This window comes from Calidris pugnax, unplaced genomic scaffold (genome assembly GCF_001431845.1).
Source record: "Calidris pugnax isolate Ruff unplaced genomic scaffold, ASM143184v1 scaffold4, whole genome shotgun sequence".
Lineage (NCBI taxonomy): Eukaryota > Metazoa > Chordata > Aves > Charadriiformes > Scolopacidae > Calidris > Calidris pugnax.
Genome location: NW_015090781.1, coordinates 1287213 through 1305166, shown reverse-complemented (window position 1 = coordinate 1305166; position 17954 = coordinate 1287213). Strand labels below are relative to the sequence as shown.

Below are 17954 nucleotides of genomic sequence, written 5' to 3'. Positions count from 1 at the left end.
GCCGGCCCCTCCGCCCCGGCCCCGGCTCTCCCGGCGGTCCCGCTGCTCCCGGGGAAGGGAGGGCGGCCCGGCGGGGCTCCCCCCGCAGCTCCCGGCGAGGAACCGCAGGGGGAGGAGGAGGAGGAAGGTGGGGTGCGATGCAGGAGCTGTCTGCTGAGCGGGGACCGGCACCGAGAGCGACGGGCAGCGGCCGGTGTCACCCTGCCGTGCGCTGGAACCGGGCACCGGCATCCACCTCCGACAGGCAGCGGGCAGCAGGAGAGAGCTCGGCAGCACGAAGGCAGGTGGAAATGCCCCTCTCACAGGTACCAGAGCTGCAGGGTGCTTCTGGGCTGGGGGGAGGCTGGTTCCTCTCTGCCCCTCTGCCACACGCACCCTCGCCCCGCTGGCAGCAGCCACGTCGGGTCCCGTGGGTGGGCACAGCTTGGCTTTGCAGCCTGACCCCGTGGGGCTAAAACTCCAGTGGCCCTGATGGAGATCCTTATTCGGACATCCCTGACACGGAGCCCAGATGTGAGTACAAACATCTACCGAAAGATTTATCATCACGTCGGCACATGTCAGGAGAAAGGCTCCCTTTGCCAAGGCACACGTTGCCACCCTGCTCTGTGCAGGCCACCCTGGGGAGGAGCTCCTCCTGCCTGCAACGTGCTTCTCGGGGCACTGGGAGCCGTGCTCAAGTCTGCCTGCCTTTAACCGTGAGGTGGATCCAGGCTGCACTGCTCTAACCCCTCTGACAAGGGTTGCTCTGCCTGCCTTTCTCCCCAGGAAAGCATCATCTGCTCGGGCTGCCCAGCACCGCTGCTTTGCTCCCTGTCCCCCACATCTGCTCAAGTTGCCCACTGCCTCTCTGCCTCAGTTTCCCAGGAAGAGCAGTGGTGAAACCAGGGAGCCCCTGTTTGGAGCCTCTAATGCAAACAGTGCAGCCGGGGGCAGGGCACACAGCCCAGCTGCTCCGGCCGTGGCTCACTCTCACTTTCCCACTTTCATCTGCCCCCCCCAGCCCCACCATGCTGGTCCTTTCCTTGTCCTTGTGCCTTCTTGGTCCCCTGCCCCATTTGCACAGTGTCCTCCTCTCAATTATGGACTTATTTTTTTTTTTTTTTTAAAAAAAAAAAAGGTTTAAAAGTCCTGGTTTTGAACAAATATATTTTGAAGACATGACCAGAAAAAAAAAAAAACAAAACTATTATACATTTATACATTTATAGAGATAGCAGTAACTGCATTAATACCTTCTCCCAGTTAAGCTACATCCCACCACATCCCCACTTGTCAGTCAGTGTCAGAGCAACACACATTCAGGAGTGGGAATGGCATTGCACCCATCTTTAAACAGATAACAAGAAACTGGAGGTGCCAGCTTCTCCCAGCACTTGCAGGAAACCCAGGGGAAGTGGCTGAGGCGGTGGCAGGGCACGGGGAGGACGGTGTGATGAGCACGGGCATGGCAGGGAGCTCCTGTCTCTACAGCAAGCCCTGTCTGGAGGTATTTTGTGAAGTTGGCAGCTCACACAGCAGGGGGAAGTGCCCTCACCTCCTTCACATTGCTGCTCCCAGGGCTGCTGGGTTTCTGTGGAGCTGCTCTCTCCCCGGCTTTCAGCAGCCAAGGCGATGCGAAGGAGGTGGGCAGGTTTCCAGTGCTAGCTGGTGTTACTTGGCAGCCAGAGAGCGCTAAGCGGGGCTATAGTAAAATAGCACAAACCCCATGTTTGGTCTGTCTCCCCCTTCCCCTTCCCCTTCCCCGGCTGTTTCCAGTGGCCTGTGACAGCGGCGGCAGAGTTGGAGCTGCAGCACTGCCAAGGGACACGTATGAAAAGCACTCACTTCCCTATAGAAACAAGCAACACTGATGTGAGAAGCAACAGGGAAAAAAAAAAAAAAAAAGAAAAAGAAAGAAATGCCAGACTGTTAGATACTAAAAAGGAGCCATGAGCAAAGTCTGGGGTGGGTGGAGAACGCATCTTACACACTAGGACTGGAGAATTAGTCAGCATTGTCCATAGCATGGGCGAGGAGGCAGCCCCTTATCAGGCAGCAGGTTCAAATCAAACAGGTTTGGTTTGAACACAAGGCACAATGAAATGACCTCATCAAGGAGGAAAGTTAAATGAGTGCAAAAGAGGATAGGTTGAATTCAGAGAGAACTGGGGCATCCACAGCTATTAATTATGCAGATCCACAGCAATAGCTCGATCACAAATTTCCTACGCTCCTGATGGCTGGAAGAGAAGGATGATGCCCTTTCCCCAACTGTCCCTCTAAATCCTTGCCCACCACGCAGCTGGAGCCAAGTGCCCATGTGTTGCCTTCCTCATCTGACCGAGCGTGGCTCTCCTTACATTCGAGGAAAACAACATGCTAATGAAGCTTCAAGCCAATAAAGAGTTAGGGCATGTTAAAAAACCCTGATGAAAGCAGAAACAAACAATAGAGGACATAGCTCTTAGAAACAGTGCAGGAAGTAAACAAAGACTTAATTTGGAAAATGCAGCTAGTACATCTGGGACGGATCATCCATCCCCCCCCCTGCCCCTTCCCCCCAGATGTTCAGAGACCTCGAGGCAGTGGGAGAAGGAGGGTGAGCAGGAACACGCTGTGCCAGATCGAAGGGAATGCCAACGGGACCCCTGTGCCCCCCAGCATCGCCCCACGGCCCGGAGCCCCGGGCAGCAACGAGCACATCCCTCCGGAGCCGGCCCTGGAAAGACTCCACCCGGTGCGTTTGCGTTAACTCTGGACATATTGTTACCAGAGGAAAGTTTGAGGAAAGTTCAAGCCAAGAGCCGTAAGAATGAGCACACCAGGAGGAGCGTGTGCTGAGAGGCAGATGATGAACGTGACAGGCATGTTTGCCTTGGCGGAGCTGCAGCGGCGGCTGCACGGGGAGGCACGCAGCCCCACGGCCCCCTACGCCCCCCCCCCCTTTGGGGGGGGGGGGGGGGGCTGTAGCCCCAGCACAGAACCAGTGGTGGTGCCTGGGGGAGGGAGAGGGAAAAGAAGGAGAGAGGACTGCAGCCCTCCCGTGTGTGGTGGTGGACTACAAAAGCTGCTTTGGGGAGGTCAGGGTGAAGCTAAAGGAAGGAGAGATGGGGTTTGGGTGCTAGCAGCCTTCCTGGGAACTGGGACACCCTGTGTGAGGTGTCTGGAGTCCGGGAAGGACCACGGTGCCTTTCCTTGCCAGGAGGGGATGCTGCCCATCCACCGGGAATTTCAGATCTGATCCAGGAGAACGGCAGGGAGCTGGCAAGAGAGGAAATCCCATCTCAGGACTTTTCCATGTTTAGTGCCAGAAGCTCTGTTTCACTATTGGTGAGTTCCCATCTTCTGGAAAACAGAGCAAAAACTTTTCTGGCATCGGTTCAGAAGTCTTTTCTGTGATAAGTATACAGAGAACTGGGCGTGCATCAAAACAAAGATCCATTTCATCAGGGCTGAACCGCAAAAAGAAAGCGTATGGCCCGGGCAGCAGGGACTGCCGTCCCTGGAGTGTCCCCCCCAGCCCCTCCTCAACAGGCCGTTTTGCCCCTTGGGGCAGCCCGGCAGAGCCTGCACATCCCCCCTTGCACAGAGCATGGGAAGAACTGGGATGGAGGAGGAGGGGGCACATGTCCCGCTGCGAGCCGCTCTTGGAGGAGCTGGGGAGCCCCAGCCAGCAACAACATTGCAAATCAGCTTCTCACCGCAGAGGTGATGACCCCACTGCCCAGAGCTTCCTTCCAGGCGGAGGCTGCACGGTGCTGGGCTGCAGGGCCAGAGGAACAGGCTGTGGCCCCAGCAGAGGGGAGCTGGCTGTGTCGGGAGGAGAGTGGTGGGTACGCAGAGCCTGTGGTGGGGAGCGGTGACCGTGCTGCAGGCACCTGGGCTGGCTCTTTGGACCACTGGAAATCTCAGCCTCACTGAGAGTTTTCCTTCAGACCTGACACTTAGAATCATAGAATCATAGAATGGTCTAGGTTGGAAGAGACCCTTGGGATCATCGAGTCCAACCATCTCCCCTACTCTACACAGTCCTCCCCTACACCATGTCCCTCAGCACTGCATCTAAACGGCCCTTAAACACATCCAGGGATGGTGACTCCACCCCCTCCCTGGGCAGCCTGTTCCAATGCCCGACCACTCTTTCGGTGAAAAATTCTTTCCTAATGTTCAGTCTAAACCTCCCCTGCTGGAGCTTGAAGCCATTCCCTCTCATTCTGTCACTAATTACCTGTGAGAAGAGACCAGCACCAACCTCTCTACAGTGTCCTTTCAAGTAGTTGTAGAGAGTGATGAGGTCTCCCCTCAGCCTCCTCTTCCTCACACTAAACAGCCCCAGCTCCTTCAGCCGCTCCTCATACGATTTGTTTTCCAGCCCCCTCACCAGTTTCGTTGCCCTCCTCTGCACTCGCTCCAGCACCTCCAGATCTCTCTTGGATTGAGGTGCCCAAAACTGGACACAATACTCGAGGTGTGGCCTCCCCAGTGCTGAGTACAGGGGCACAATCACCTCCCTACTTCTGCTGGTCACACTATTTTTGATACAAGCCAGAATGCCATTGGCTTTCTTGGCCACCTGGGCACACGGCCGGCTCATATTCAGCCCTTTGTCAACTAGAACCCCCAGATGAGTGAGCACTCAAGCCCCCACTTGAGTGGGCACAAGAGAGCTTGTGGAAATCATCGGTCCTGGAGAGACCAGGCTGCTCCTGCACCCTGCAGAGCTACCAAATCCCCCCGCAAGGACCCTGCCCCAAAATGGGACCACTCAACAAGTGACCCCAAACCAGAGACACACGTTCCCCATTGCTGCGTGTCCCAGGCCTTCCTGCGGCTGAACAGGAGAGACCAAGGTCTGGAGCCTTGGCAGCCCAGTGGAGCTGATCAGTGAAAAAATATTTGCAAGACAAGAACATGTGGTGTTAAAAGATGCTTTAACCCAGAAAAGCAAAACTATACAGGAGCCAGTGGCAGGAAATTAAAGCCAGAAGCAATCAAATTAGAAATAAGGCACAGATAGTTATCAGTAAGGCAGATCAACTGCGTTAACAAGAGAACTGATACCGTATTATTACTGGCATATTTGGAAATTCCATCCACTATCGTTAAAGGTTTCACATCGTCCTGGTTTCGGCCGAATTGGCCCATAACGGCCAACGTCACTTTGGGATAATCATTAAAGGGCAAAGTAAACTTTCCCCAGGTAAAACCGAAAGTGTGATTACTAACAGAATCCATCACATGACGCTCGAAATACATAGGCAGATCCGTTCTCCGAGTAATCACATTATATGTCTGAAGGCAAATCCACACCAAAATAGCACACAGACCACTGCATCCAAACACAAAAAGCAAATAAACCATGCAACACCTTTGGCAAATTAAGCACCACCTCATCAATTAACTTCATACAAGGCTCTCTAAAGGCACAATACAACATATCACGCAGGAACAACATGATGTGAGCTGTCTGTCCCCCCTGAGCAAGCTGGAATTCAAACTATTCAGGCAATCTAGCACAGCTCTGGTCGAGCTCCGTTTGTGCCCCACGCTGAGCGCCAATAAATCTGTCGTGGTTTTGGCCGAATTGGCCTATAACAGCAACAGATGCTCTCCCCCCACTTTCTCACTCCAGGAGAAAAAGGGAAAGAGATAAAGAGATTTACAAGTTTAGAATGAACTAAACTACTTTAATGAAATATTAATATTAAAATTAAAAAGGAAATAATGAAATAGATACAATATATACAAAACCGTACCAAGCTGGCATCGTCCTGGCAGGCACTGGGGAAGTCCCAGACTGGGCTCGGCGATGGGTGGGAACTGGATTCCAGCTCTGGAGTCAGGAACACACGGATGGGGATCAAAGGCAGAGGAACAGACAAGGTCCTCTTCAGACATCAGCCATTGAAGAAAGAAGGGCTGACCCTTTGATCCCTCAGCTTTTACACTGAGCATGGGGCAGATGGGATGGAACACCCTGTTGGTCAGATTTGGGTCCTCTCTCCTGTCCCCTCCTCCCCACAGATGGGACCCCTCTATGCTTTTCCATTTCTGACCCTCCAATGGGGCAAATAACAAAGTTACCTGACCTTGATTGTTACAACAAGAAGTATAAGGAAGAGCCTCTCTGGACACCGTTCCTTGGCATGACGTACAAACATTGTTCTTATCACTCTGAGAATGAGCAGTTTTCTCCACAATATGCTGGTAATTTCAGAGAGTTACAAGATGCCGAGCTAAAATGCAAAATTACTGAACAGAAAGTTGGTTCTGTTCGACCTCAAGTTGGGCCAAATGTACACATTGGGTAACTCTGGAACACGCATTTCAGCTGAATACAGCTGGGTCGGATGCAGCACAGAAGCAAAGAAACAAATGCTCATTAAGCTTTCATTAAGGATTTTGAGTAGCTTCCATGGACCAAGTCCTGCAATAGCAGGAGAAATGGGGAGAAAAAATCATATGCTTTTCTGGGAAGGTTCAAGTACAGCCAGTGATATAAAAGGATCTCACCCTGATAGGATGCCTTCAGTCAACCAATTCCTGGAGCCTCAGTCAGCTCAAGTGATTTTTAAATGGCATGTCTGGTGACACCTTTGAAATTCTAGTTCTGGAGAGATTGACTCATAAATGTGGTCTAAAAGTCATAAAGTTTAAAAATAATGTAACATATCTTGTATATATATCTTAGTTTGGGGCTTTCAAGTTGTACTCAAGTCACATTTACAGCTTTAAAAAACAAGAGGAGGGAGTAAGTGAAGATACCAGCTGATCACCTGAACCCAGAATCAAGAGCTAACAATAACACTACAGGACTTGCAATAAAGGTACAGAACATTGCTAAAGCTCTTCTCCCAGGTTCTGCGTTTGACCTTTTCCTTTGGCATAAACCCTTAGCAGGGACCAGGAGAGCAAACTAGCACAGGCTTTCTGTCCACACCACCTTCCACATGGAGTTTCTGCATCAATTTTCTGAAATGTCCCAATGGATCCACCAATTCCAGCATCACGGACACAACCAAGTAGCTGCCAGATCCCCGAGGTGTCAGGAGAGGAATGACCATTCTACATGTTCCCACACTGTTCCTGGGGAGGAAGGATGCACCAGCTCAGGCAGGGAGCTTCTCCAGGGCACCTGCTTTGCTATGAAGACTCCATGTGCGAGGGAGGCGGCACAGGATGGGGCTGATGGGGGAGCTGAAGCAGCTCCAACCACACACTCCTCCAGCAGACCTTCCAGCTGTGGCCAAAACCCACCGTTAATCTCTCTTCTTCCCGTCTTTGCAGAAGGAAGATTCCATCTCTAGATGAATTCCAACATCTCAGTGTGTTTGCAGATAAAATAAAAACCGGTCAGTGGCCACACACTATGGGGAGGTGTCACTTGTGGGTTGATCTGCATCGCTTGCTTGGGGGAATAATCTTTGAGTGGTACATGTTTCATCGGGAGCCGTGGGGAAGGCAAAGGGGCTCGTGTTAAGGGACGGTGATGCACAGCGTGAGACAGCAGCTGTTAGGGAATGCAATGACTGGAAAAAAAGGCCAAATTGCACTAGTCCAACTGGACAAAACTGCCCCAAAACTGTCTCTTAAGTGAACAGACCTGGTCCTGAGATATGCCAATGAGGAACATAGAGTATAGATCAAAACCAGAGGGTCTTACTTTTATATACACCATTAGTGACTCTACTCCCACTGGCTGCTGAAAACTTCGATGTCCAAATTTCAGAAAGATGTGATAATTTTCAAAGAAGTGAAGTCAAGAGCTACAAGTGAGGTGAGCACAGAGCATTTTACAGATTGAAGATCAATCTATTTAATATGATACAATGACGACTTGCAAGCACCAACAAGGAAAAAGGGATTTTGATAGCAGGGAGTTACTCAATCTTCCTGAAATGGGCAGAAGAAGATCCAACAGAAACTGAAGCCAGCTAAGTCAGAGCAAAAATAAGACATGTATTTTTGGAAGAACAACAAACTGCCCAAAGATCTCAGCACAAAACAGGGTAGATTTTTCCCTTACCTCTATGTCATTCAATGTGTCACAGCTCCTACCTCTGGGCACGAAGTAGAAATAACTGGGGGACATTTTCCAGCCTGCACTGTGCAGAGGGACAGGCCAGGAGAGCATGAAAAACGTGAGCTCTGAAGGTTCTCCTTCTCTGAAGGAGAAGGTTTTATTTGGGTTGCTCATCCTGATCCCCTCTGTGCCCTCTACAGCTTTGCTCAGGGAAACAGGTGAAGGTGTGTGTTTTCCATCCTTTTCTCTCCATGGTATCTGCTTTCTTTTGGCCTCCAGCACTTGCAGGTCATTAGAAGAAGATATTTCTGAGATTTCATGGGAGGTAGACAGGCACCAGTGGTTTCCAAGGTTTTTATAAAAATGGATTTCTGACTTACCTCCTTTTTTTGGACCAAGGAATGGAAAATGGAGGAAAGTGATTCATAAACCTGATCAGTGGCATTGCCCTAGTTGTGTGCAAGAAGATAAGCTGCAGTATGTGCACTCACAAGCCGTGGGTCTTATGGGCATGGGTTAAGCCTAAGCCATGAGGAAAGGAAAGTTTTCACCGATTTTGCTGGTGGAAAGAGTGGTTCAATCTGTGCATGCTCATGCTGGTTAACTGCTGCCCGCTGTCTATTATAAAGGAACGTGACCTAATAAACATTTTCCCTATACTGGAGGCTGCTGTATGATCAGCACAGTGACACTGGATTGCTTTAGTGGGTTTATACCTGTAGACACACTGATCACACCAGAGTCCCTGTAGGCATAAAAGCACTCGCTACTGGTCAAGGATCCTCAGCTAGTACGAGCTGTTTCTACGAAAATCAGCAATGCCTGGCTGGGAACTCGTGCCTTTCTGTACCCTAGGGAGATGGGAATGGCTCAATGTAAGAGTGAGCCAGCTTTGGTCCAGCAACATCATCAGGAAGACGTGGGAAAGAGGCTTCTTGCCACCTGCAAAAGGAGCAGACAGCCACCAGAGCCCGGCTAAGGGCTGGTGACCACCAGCACACTCAGTTTCTTCATCCTCATCCCTTCTTTTCCCAGCGTGGCATTTGTGAGTCTGGCCAAGCTCCACAGGCTAGCCAGGTGCAGGTGGCCATAGCTGGATGCAGGGCTGCAAGGGCCCAGGGTGTGGGGAGGCAAGTGGAGGTGTGCTGGTGCGGGAAGGGCTCTCGGGAACAGCTTCAGCAGAGGAGGAGCAGGATCACCTGGTCCCAAGAGCTCAGTGGGATGTTTGACCCTGAGATTACCCTTGCAGGAGCACCAGCTCCCAAAGATTGCTGCCGCTTTTCTCTTTATAATGCTGTGCACAAGGCAAATAAACCAACAAGCAGCAAAGTTTCATTGAATGAAAGTACGACCCATTCAAGGAGGGGACACCCTCTTGTCTGTCCTTGGCAGTGAGAGGCGGCCAGCCTGATGTCCCAACGTCTGTCAGTGCAAGTGTGAGCCAGAAGAAATAAATGCCCTTGTTGTACCCAATCAGTAGCTTCAGTGAGAGGCAGGAGGGGCTCTGCAGTACAGCCTGCTCTGCAGGGGTCTCCTCGCACCGAGTGGCCGGGGTCACACGGCCCCTCTCCCCCTCAAGACTCTTCCTAAACAGTCCCCTTCTGCAGGCACTTGGGCTTGTGGAAGAGAAGCCAGGCAAGCAGGAGCCCTGCGACCAGCATGAGGGAGCACAGCACCATCAGCCCCACGTAACTGCCATGGGAGAGAGGGGGCACAGCGGGCTCCTCTGCGGGGATCATGTTGGTCAGGTTCAGCATGTAGCCCAGGGTCCAGCCCGCATCGCTGCTGCCGATCTGAAACGGGAAAGGAGCAGAATCAGCACTGGGGGGGTGCAGGGGCTGCTTGCCACGTTCCCCAGGGTCCCAACCACACAGCAGAGGCTTAACATGGGCCAGCAGTGTGCCCAGGTGGCCAAGAAGGCCAACGGCATCATGGCCTGTATCAGGAATAACATGGCCAGCAGGAGCAGGGCAGGGATGGCACCTCTGTACTGGGCACTGGTGAGGCCTCACCTGGAGGCCTGGGTTCAGTTCTGGGCCCCTCCCCACAAGAAGGACATTGAGGTGCTGGAGCGTGTCCAGAGGAGAGTCACCAAGCTGGGGAGGGGTCTGGAGAACAAGTCACACGAGGAGAGGCTGAGGGAACTGGGCATGTTTAGTTTGGAGAAGAGGAGGCTGAGGGGAGACCTCATTGCCCTCTACAACTCCCTGAGAGGAGGGTGTAGAGAGGTGGGGGTTGGCCTCTTCTCCCAAGGGAATAATGACAGGAGCCGAGGAAATGGTCTGAAGTTGGGGCAGGGGAGGTTTAGATGAGATATTGGGAAGAATGACTTTGCTGAGAGGGTGGTCAGGCCCTGGAACAGCCTGCCCAGGGAGGTGGTGGAGTCGCCATCCCTGGAGGGATTTAAGAACCATGTAGATGTGGCACTTCAGGGCGTGCTCTAGTGCCTGGTGTTGTTGGGTTGTGTCTGTCTGTGGATCGGTGTAGGGTGTGTTTGGGGGTTTTTTTGGTGGGTTTTTGTTTGTTTGTTTTGTTTTGTTTTTTGTGGTTGGACTCGATGATCTCAAAGGTCCCTTCCAACCATGAAGATTCTGTGATTCTATAATTAGTTACCTAGGCAGAGCCCTCTCTGCCACAAAACACACCTTTCCAAGGAAGTGGATCCTTTGCCAGTTCTCATCAGTGAATTCATAGCCGTTTTGCAGAAGACATAGGATGTAGACTCCAGAGAAGCAATATTCGCTCAGGTATTTCTCTTTTACTTGGTGATACGCTGCCTTCACCTGGGGAAGAAGGAAGGCACCAGGCTGTTAGATACAGCTTCCCACTGCTCCAGCTTCTGCCTGAGCATCCACTGCAGGTGCTGGGGGCACCTTTCCCCTCTTGCCTTGGAAGTTACCCCCAACCATTTATCCTCCAGAAAAATATCAGCAGCTCTTGCCACCCAGCAGCCCCAGCCACCACCACAAGCGCTGCTCACCTCATGCCAAGGCCGGGCACAGAAGCTCTCAATGGTGCTGATCACTTTGTCCAGGGCAACAGGGCTTTGTTCACTGGTCAGGTTCAAAAAGTTCATCACAAAGTAGAAAGCAGAAAAAGCCTGAAGGAGAAAGAATATTTTAACCTGACTGGCTCTCAGCATGAGCAGGACAACAGGAATCCTACAAAAGGAAATGGTTTTATTTACAGATGGAGAAATATAAGCAGCAATATCACACACAGAAAAGTAGGTATGTTTTCAAGAGCGACATAATTTTGAGATACACCCTTCAGAGCTGGTGAGAGCTAAGGACCCCAAAAGGAAGGTGGAGGTAGAAACTTCACTGACCACAGTATCCTGAAGAACGTCAGTAAATCTCTCTCCTCTCTGCCTTGCTGCCAGAGTGGCACGGGGCGAACTCTGCTCGCCATCACATTTGTGACCCCATTTGGGCAACTGAATGAGATGCACGTGCAGCCAATATCGCCACAAACTGCAGAGGAGATGGTCTGAAAGGACTGCACACAGCCCCAACATACAACCCAAAGCCCAGAGAGCCCATCTTTGACTGTGGTTAACTGCTGCCAGGCAGGGAGGAGTTTACAAACAGGGCGAGGGAGTATGAACAGTTCCCCCAGAGAACCTCACAGCCACTGGAGTTCTGCAGCTCTAGGACTGGTGTTCAGTGTAGTGTCACACATGATGTGTGTTCAGAGCATGCACTGTCTCCTCACTGTGTCTGGGAAGCAGAGGGGTGACATGACTGGTTTCAGTAGCGTTCACACGCTCCCGAATCAATTTCAGGCCTGGAGCTGCCATTGCCCCCAGGAGACAAGGTGGGCGAGCGCGGTGTCTCCTGCGTGGCCCTGCAGCAGGCTCTCCTGCCTCCAGTGCTGGCCATCAGGAGCCATGGCTTGAAAAACACATCAGTAAATGGCGCATCCCACAGAGATGCCGACAGGAGATGGGTTAGAATGGGAACAGCACTGTACTGGTAGGTCAGTATCTGCTGTGGTAGCTCTGACATGTACTTTGCTCAAAGCAAGTGAACACTGCTTTTGTAGTTACATGTCCAAAAAGCCATCTTGTACATGATCTCCTGCTCCAGCCATGGAGAATATGCTCTAACATTACACCAAGTTCCCACTCTTCTGATTTTCTGGTTTACAGAGAGTTGAAGAATGTGAAGACTTACCCCAAAATCCCCTTGTAATGGAGGTAGGTATATCCCGTTGAAGGAGCAACTGGAGTAAGGGCAATGGGTCTTGTTAAAGAGTTTCTCGATGTTTGTTCGGCACTTTTTATAATCCCCCTCTCCCTGTATATACAGCTGTCCGAAGGGGAATTGCTTTTTCTTGGCTGATATACAAGGGTTATTGAAGAGGTCACTTATATTTATAGTCCTCTGATACCCCCGGTGAAAGCACGGATCGAGGAGGCTGCTGCTCTCCACAGTCTGAAAGTAAAATCAATCCAAGCTGTTACACTTCCCTCTAGAGTAAAACCCTGGGAAAGAGCCACAGGGAAGGGTGGCCAGGAGACACTTGTCACAGTATGTCACACCAAGTACATGCACATTGGGTCAAAGTGACAAGGGTGGTTTAAGGCAGTGATTTGGGAGATGTGGGTACTGCCACAGCCTCCCTGAAGGATCTTGAGCAAATTACTTTCAGCCACAGTTTGTGGATCTGCTGTTGATTTGACATGTTCAGAGATGGTGAAACGTCACCTCTCCTGAGTACTTCAGTTGAGCACAGTATATCTGCTATCCCACTCCCAAGAACCAAGGCACCTCAAATCAGTGGTACTTTTGAAAATATTGACTGTCATCTCTTTGGGCACCTGCCTAGTCTTTGCGGAGGACAATGACATTTCTCAAACCCAGACTAAGGGATAAGACATCTAGCTGGGACTTTTACAGCACCAGTATGTCAAAGCTGGTAGGGTCCAGGACCTCCACCTGCAATTACAAATATATTCACCTGTAGGTCTTCGGCCAGTTTCTGTTGCAGAGCCTGGTCCTTCCCATAGCAGAGAAAGCTGTGCGTGTACACTAGGTAGTCCTTGCCATAGAGACGGAAGTAGAGCAGGTTCTCTGGGGACTCACGAGAGAGTTCATTTGATACAAAGGTAATCTGTGTTGAGGCTCCTCCGAGGTCTAATGCTCCTGATGTCTCACTTATGGATTTCAGGGAATGTATAAATTTTGTCCAGCCCGACTTAAAAAAAAAAAAAAAAAAGTTCAAATTAAAACAGACACAACCGGCATGGAAAAGATTTATCCAGGAGACAAAAAAAAAAAAAAAAAAGAAAAAAAAAAGAGAAAGACCTGTGAGGAGAGAAGCAGAAGCACAGAACACAAGAAAGGCAGAACACAGGAAAGGCAAGAAAACCTGGAGGGGGGCATAAGATGAGAGCTGGAACAAGACACAAGAAAGATGCAGGCTCAGAAAAGCAGAAGATGGATCATGTCTGAGTGTTTGCAGGAGGACCAAGAATACGAAATCTAAAACAATTGCTATGAGAAAAAGCAGTCAACTTACTGTTTCAGCTCCCAGCTGATTTATAAGCTCAGTAGTAAAGAATTGTTGTCAAACTTTGCAGGCACAGAAATATGTTAGGTCAGGAAGTGCTGTACCCAAGCCAAGTTATGGAGGCTGGTGGCGTTCTATTGGTAGCCTGACGACAGCGGTACGTGCTGAGACTGATTGGGTGTACTCACGGGGATCGCTGAGCCAAGATGTGCAGCTTCCTGATCTCTGGTAAATGGCTTACAAGGGAAGGTAGTGCCTGTGACACCCTGCTGCAAGGCATGATTTACAAAGTGCTGCAAACTGGTGATTCAGGTATGGACTTGCCACTGATACGGTACCTGCTTGAAATTGCCCAGCAGGTAGTTAATGGTGATCCATCCATAGGCTCCTTCTTCCTGACCACTGATGATTCTGGCACCCTGGAAGCTGAAGGGAGCTGAGCGTAGCGTCTTCTCTACTGAGGACAAGACTTTGTCAGCTGCACTCTTATTCTCCAAGCTGGATGAATGGAAGAAAGGATGGAGTGACTCTGGCTGACAGCTCTCTGCAGCTTATGGGCTTTATTCTGAGTAGGCAAGCTGCAACTCCCCACCATGTGTAAATTGTTACAGAACAGTCATTCATACGGGTACATTCAGCTCTAACTGGCCACATCTCTCTCTGTCACACCTTGACAGCACAGCTTCCACCAGCTCTGGCACTGACAGACCCCACAGCTGAGAGTGGTACCTGGACCAGAGGCCAGAGCTCTCTTGTTCTCCTGGAGCATTGCCCTAATATGGATTGCACCATGGAGATTCCTCTCACTCTTTGCCATCACCATTTCAGAAGAAATCCATGCCCTCTGGTATCCCCAGGGAGATTTCCCAGACAATACATACATAAGATCAGCTCCCTGTCCCAGCTAGGCCAGAGGTCTGGAAAACCCTCATGAAAATCACAAATTGGAATTATGATTATAGAGTTACCCTAGCTCTACTGGTCTTGGGCTGAGTCAAGGTACATGTGGAGTCTCAACGTGGTTGTGCTAATAAATCCTGGGTCAGGCTTAATACCAGACTACGAGGGATGTCCGAGCATCCCTTGAGCAGCAGTTTGAGCAGTGTTACCCTCCTAGTGTCTCCATGCTGCATATGGGGGCTGGAGATGAGAGAAGGCTGGAGTGAGTGGAAAAGGATCTGCTGGGCAAGCAGGGGAAGAGCCCAGGGAGACTTGGGGTTCAGAAAGGCCAGAGGGAGAAGGGGGTGTGTGGGCAAAATGTGAGCTGGCAGTATTGCCAAGGACTTGGCCCAAGAGGCCCCCACTAAGCATACATGGTGGCCCCGGGTGCGGTGCTGCAGCAGGGGACAAGCCCTGCAGTACCTGAGGAGCCGCATGCCGGCAGTTGCTCCGAGGTAGACAGGTGTCTCTTGGTGCTGCTTTGAGGGAATCACCTCTTCTGCTTGTCGTAGGCACTGTGCCAGAGAGGGACCTGCCTTCTCCGTAGCATGGGAGTAACCTGAGATCCCAGGGCCTGGAAGAAATAAGGACACTTCATCGCTCACAACTCCCAGGGTGAGCCCAGAGTGCTGTCCTGGGCAGTCACATTAAACCGTGTCGCTATCACAGGCAGCAACCTCAGATTCAACCACCCCGTTTCTAAGGAGGTTTAGAAATCCTACAGCACCGGCCAAGCCCGATGCGTGCGGGGACAGCCACAGCCCCCAGCATCCACCACCTGCCCTCCGAGAAGCAAGCTATGAACTAGTGCTGACGGATGCAGGGAGACAGGTCATTTGCTTAGTACGTCCTGGACATCTGCAGGCTCATCTCTGCTTCTGCCTGCGTGTGCCCTGGGTCTGCTTCCCTCACCGCGCTGCGTCCCCTGGGAGAAAACGTGTCATTGGTTTGTGCATTGTACACACACACCACAGCACCGAGTGCTTTGCAGCTACCCCTTTTCATGCTAACCCAAAGTCATTGTCCCTCCCTGCCGTGTGTCCCTTGGTGAATGGGCTGCCCCACGACACCTGCATGTCTCTGAGTGCTTAGAGACACAGTTTAGTAATGTGGGGGGTGGTTTTGGTATGGTTTTCTTTTGGGGTTTTTTTGGGTTTTTTTGTTTGTTTGTTTTTTTATCAGAGTTAGGTTGATGGTTGGACTAGATGATCTTAAAGGTCCCTTCCAACCTAGACGATTCTATGGGCAGCACTGAAGCCCACTCTACGTTTGCTCCAGGTTGCTCCACATGCTGCTCCTGGCACAGCGTGCCGCGGCGCTGAGCAGACCCCCCAGCAGCTCCGTCACGGTGTGGCTCCCCCCTGAGCTGCAGACAGGCCTGAAAAGACCCCAGGCAGGCTCTGACGACACCTCTCCTCTCCCAAGAGTGACATGATCCATGATGGTCTACTCTGCTCCTCATCATGTGTACCCTTGGGCTTCATTTATGCCTTCCTAAACCGTGTGGTACCTACACAGCTATTAAGTAGAATAAAAAATAAATCATGACATACATAAGTTGAGCAACTTTGGCCCCCAAGCCCAGTGCTTAGCTTCCACAGAAGCCTTGAAAAAGAGCAAACCGTGCCCTCCCCTCTCGCTGCCTGACGCTCACCAGCAATTCAGCAAGGCTGCCTGCAGATGTTTTCTTTATTTAAGTACATTCTTTGGTGCAGTTCTTCCCAACAAGTGCTTACTTCCAGGTATACTAAAAACAAATCAAAAAGTGGATCCAGCTTTCCCCCTAGGAAGGTCAGGCACATACAGGTCCCCATGGGAAGCAGTGGGATATGCGTTAGCTCACAGACCCAACACTGTTTTCACTATTGGCCTCTTCCTCCAGGTTTCTCCTCCCCCATCCCTTGGTTGCATTCTCTCTTCTTCATCCCGTGTCCTTTCCACAGCTCCCTTTTCTCCTCTTACCTTCGACTTTACACACCTCCACCTGCTGCACCACCCCAGTGTCGTTCTCCTTCTCTCCTGGCCACTCGTACACGTACAGGTTAGTGTGGGAAGACCCCGCATCCAGCACAATCCCATACTGTGGGCAAAACAGAGCCATCAGTGCACCTGAGGCACCAACCCCGACACAGAGTGCACTGGTTCCCACACGTGGAGGGACCAGAAATGAAGAGCCCATCTGGCAGCTGTGGAAACATGCTGTCATTGCTCTCCTCAGTACTGCTTCCCTGCAAAGTTTCCATCAAAGGATACAAGAGCAGAGAAGCAGCAAAATTGGGACTGATTACTTAGGAGATGATCCCCTGTGAAGCCATATCTGTTTTTCCCATGAAGATGTAAAAGGAGATGTTGAGGTGTATGGAGACAGAAGGAGAGGTTAGCCAGACCCAGCCAGGGCAGCAGCATGTCTCGGAGAGCTATGCACACCTAAACCCCCAGCTTGGCTTGTTTTCCTGTAAGGGTCCCAGCTTGCAATACCTTAATGTTCTTCGGAAGTGGCTTGTTTTGGGTCACTGCTACAGCTATTAAAGCAATTACAGCCAAAGTAGAGAGGAAACCCAGGATGAGTAGAATCTTTCTTGTCCGGGACATCTTTGGTTTGGTACCTGTGACAAGAGCAGAAAAAGGATGTTAAGATCCCAGCAGCCTCACACCCTGTTGCACGTTCCTACAACCCCTTTCCACTGTGAAGTGTCTGCCCGTGCCCATCGCTGCTCCCTTCTCCTGCTCCGTGTCCTTGTGGGGGATCTCTCAGAGGCAGAGCTCAGCCCTGGTGTCCTGCAGATCCGCTCTCATGGGCTATGCCACCTCTCCAAGGGCTGCCCTCTGTCCGCTGCTCATGAAGGACTTCAAGATGCAGCTTAGAGTGAGCGTGTCCTTGAGACACCTGCAAGTGACCCAACAACCCTACAGCAAAAGCATCTGCACGGGGCAAACACCAGCTTGTTCTATAGCTCTGCCTTTTGGCTTAATAATCCCCCAGAAGCTGAAAAAACAGACTGCTAGTAAATAAACTGTGTAACCTGATGGAACCCAAAGATTTAATCCCTGCGACATTTTGTCCCTAGTATACTTTGTGTCTCTTACAATGTTTATAACAATTTACATGTCCTTGCCACTGGCGATGCCTTTAGGAAGTCCAGTATTCCAGGATGTGGCAGTCAGCTCAACCAATGCCATCCCGCACCTCGGCCAAGCTGTATATAATTAAGATCTGCACTCACCAGAGTATGTAAGAAATCTACAGAGATTTTTGATGCCACTTCTCCCATGACCAGTAAATTATAAATAACCTGTATTTGCAGCATTGGCATAATATGGTTAAAAGTCACACGCTTTGCAAAACTTGTACCAATCTGATTCCTTAACTGTTACTGATACATTTGGCATGACCTATCTAACCAATTAAGATATTTGTGGCTTTAAATACAAAAGAAATTTGTGGCTTTAGGAGTAGAATTCTGTAAAAAAAGCCACTTATGGCCATAAAGTTAAT

At 50.7% G+C, this 17954-nt stretch overlaps 1 protein-coding gene across 5 annotated transcripts in view; it reads right to left on the bottom strand.

Moving 5' to 3' along the window:
- Positions 1–8701: 8701 nt before the first annotated feature.
- The window catches only part of ENTPD1 (ectonucleoside triphosphate diphosphohydrolase 1), a 33900-nt gene continuing 24647 nt past the window's right edge, over positions 8702–17954 (bottom strand). For all 5 annotated transcript variants that reach the window (XM_014959635.1, XM_014959650.1, XM_014959625.1 and 2 more), the window contains exons 2-10: positions 16937–17064; positions 16421–16538; positions 14882–15032; positions 13858–14017; positions 12968–13204; positions 12181–12441; positions 10986–11105; positions 10651–10788; positions 8702–9798 (exon numbers count right to left, since the gene is read on the bottom strand). In XM_014959635.1, coding sequence (XP_014815121.1) covers positions 9592–9798; positions 10651–10788; positions 10986–11105; positions 12181–12441; positions 12968–13204; positions 13858–14017; positions 14882–15032; positions 16421–16538; positions 16937–17064 — 1520 coding nt within the window. In that variant the 3' untranslated portion in view covers positions 8702–9591. The remainder of the gene's footprint in view (positions 9799–10650; positions 10789–10985; positions 11106–12180; positions 12442–12967; positions 13205–13857; positions 14018–14881; positions 15033–16420; positions 16539–16936; positions 17065–17954) is intronic.